This window comes from Spermophilus citellus (assembly GCF_964194105.1).
Source record: "Spermophilus citellus genome assembly, chromosome: 4".
NCBI classification, from domain to species: domain Eukaryota; kingdom Metazoa; phylum Chordata; class Mammalia; order Rodentia; family Sciuridae; genus Spermophilus; species Spermophilus citellus.
The window spans coordinates 147,912,738-147,915,836 of NC_138185.1; the positions used below are offsets into that span (position 1 = coordinate 147,912,738).

Genomic DNA, 3,099 nt, shown 5'->3' on the forward strand with positions numbered 1-3,099 from the left:
CATCAGCTAGCCATATATGACTCATCAAAATGAAATATGAACAATCCACCTTAGAAATTTAGTCCTACTAACAGAATCAAGAAGGTGGGAGAACAGGCTTATGATATTCAGAGTCAGATGAATAAAAATATTTATTTATTTTAATTAACATTAATCCAATAGTTTATCTCACCAGTGATCATTAAACACATTCGTAAATTGAACTGGATTTACTTTAGCAAAAGAAATAAACACGAAACTATATATTTTTAACTTTCCCAAATCCTATAACTTTTTTCATCAATTTAAACAGATTATGCATTTGCAATTTATAGTAGTTGGTACACTTTCAATATACAGACACAGAAACTCTTGAGTCAACGTAGCAAGCTGTGTATTAATTTCTTTATATAGGTAAATATAGCTCTATCTATCCATTTACCTACCTATCTGCTTATATTGCCAAGCATGCATCCACCCATTCATATATTTCAGATTCCATCTGCTCATGTATTGATCTATTGAGTGATTCATCTATTTGTCTCCTTAAAATTTACCATTAACCTATATACGCCACACTCTTTACATGTACTCAGAATAGGGCAATATTACACAACACAATATGTAAAAACTGACAGTACCAGGCAATTGGATAATTATCAGTAGTTATAGTAGTTCAGTTTTATGAAGATAAACTGACTCTAGTTCAATAGAAAGAGGACAAGAAAAAGAGTAAACGAAGGTACTTTCTAGGTTAAACTGTCATCAAAACTGTATCAATTTGAGAATGTAATATTCCCTTGCTCTCAATTTATAAATTTCTCTCTATAAAATTAATAGATTTGACCAGATGACTTCTGTTTTCTAAAAACTCCAATTATTACCCACATTTAAAAAAAATGTTGAAGGACCACTCTCTCATGGGGGTTTGTAAGTTAAGTACTATAGTTAGCCAGGAAGGAAATGGCTCAGATTCTTCATGACCTCACTATTTACAATGTGGTTTTGAATACAAAAATGATATAGTAAGCATCAAAGTACCAAAATAATTCATTACTATGTAGAAAGTAAACAAGTATCCATATTTGTAAGTGAACAAATCAGATGCTGCCTCTAATTAGTATGACTTGGAAAAGTCATTGTTTTCTTTAGGTGTAGTTTCAACTTTTATAGAATAGGACTGTGGATAGGATTTGTTGTACATGACTCTAGGATCCTCTTTCTTTCTCTCTCTCTCTCTCTCTCTCTCTCTCTCTCTCACACACACACACACACACACATGTACACACACAGAGACATACATGAATGATAAGAATTTTATTGGAGTTTACTATATTGTTTCAAAACTATGGAGTCTAGGTGATGTAGGAACTGAAGATTTATAAGGCACATTCTTATTCTTCAAAAATGTTTTATAAACAATATTAAATAGCAAATACTTTTGCTTATCAAGAACCCTCCACTTCTTTCTGACTTTTGCATTAAAAACCATTCATCAGCACTTTGCCCGCAAAGGAAATCCTATTGCTCCTTTGGTTCACAGGGTACTGCTTGTGGGCAATTAAGAGGACCAGAACTCAGTGACTGATAAGATTGATGACTAAATCAGTTCTCTCACCAACTACTTGATTTCTTGCAATGGTGTCTTTATGTTGAGAGGGATAAGAGCTGAACAGTGTTTAATTTTTATATGAGGAAAATTAAGGGATCTGATCAGTTTTCCTAGACTTGAAGACATGGCTGCTTAGTTTCCTCATGGACTGCTTGACATCTTTATTTCTAAGAGTATATATCACTGGATTCAAGAGGGGAGTGAATATAGTATAAAACACTGAGAGTACTTTGTCTATTGGGAAATTTGTGAAAGGCCACACATAGATGAAAATGCATGGGCCAAAGAAAAGGGTTACAACAGTAAAGTGGGCACTGCAAGTGGACAGGGCTTTAGAGGACCCGCCCGAGGAACGCTGCCGAACAGTGACCAGAATAATGGTGTAGGAGATCACCAACAGGATGAAGCACACCAGGGCAATCATGCCACTGGTAGAGATCATAAACACCCCCAGAATGTAGGTGTCTACGCAGGCAAGTTTAATTACCAAAGGGAGGTCACAAAAAAAGCTGTCTACTTCATTGGGTCCACAGAAGGGCAGATTCACAGTAAACGCTAACTGACTCAGAGCATGGAAGATGCCCACAATCCAGGAAAGTATCACAAGCCCAATGCACATTCTCCGGCTCATGATGACCAAGTAACGCAGAGGCTTACAAATGGCTACGTACCTATCAAAGGACATGGCTATCAGCAGGACGATCTCAGCACCTCCTAAGAGGTGTAGAAAGAATATCTGTGTTATGCAGCCTTCAAAAGAGATGACTTTGTGCTCACTGAGGAAGTCTGCAATCATTTTGGGGGTGGCAAATGAGGCCAGGGACATGTCAATGAAGGAGAGATTGCCCAGCAGGAAGTACATGGGGGAGTGAAGATGGGGCTCTAATACAATTGTCAGCACAATGAGGAGGTTCCCCAGCACAGTGGCTGCATAGACTACAGAGAAAAACAGGAAGTAGAACATCTGGAGCTCTGAAGACCCAGACAAACCTCGAAGAAGGAATTCTGTCACCATGGACTGATTGCTCCAGGCCATATTCATTCTGATTTCTGGAAGAATTCTGTCATTTCCAAATGGGAAGAGAACTATGAAAAAAAATACAGCATTGAAACTCCAAGTGAGAATTTTTGCATAGAATACTTTAGTGGCTCCAGATAGTTCTCTCGTGCCTTTTCCCAAATCACAGTGGTTGAATATTTCCCCCAAAGGCCTTTATAGATATCTTAAAAGATTGAATTAAAGATCTGTTCTTATATCCTAAAAATTTGTTTTATAAGAAAAATGCAAATATTCATAAAAGAAACAAAAATAAAAGTATTCAAATATTTACTTCTTAGTTTGTGAAATACTTTAAAATTTCACAGCTATTTCCTGGCTTGGTGGCTCACACCTGTAATCCCAGTGGCTCCAGAGGCTAAGACAGGAAGATCACAAGTTCAAAGCCAGCCTCAGTAACTTAGCAGGGCCCTAAGCAACTTAGTGAGACCCTGTCTCAAAGTACAAAATT

At 37.0% G+C, this 3,099-nt stretch overlaps 1 protein-coding gene across 1 annotated transcript; it reads right to left on the reverse strand.

Annotated features, from left to right (window-relative positions):
• Nucleotides 1-1,679: 1,679 nt before the first annotated feature.
• On the reverse strand, nt 1,680-2,633 carry LOC308646070 (olfactory receptor 4K3; the record flags this gene model as incomplete). The annotated part of the gene is made up of 1 exon (XM_081288608.1): nt 1,680-2,633. One exon carries the CDS (start codon nt 2,631-2,633, stop codon nt 1,680-1,682), a length of 954 nt encoding a protein of 317 aa, XP_081144734.1.
• Nucleotides 2,634-3,099: the final 466 nt, after the last annotated feature.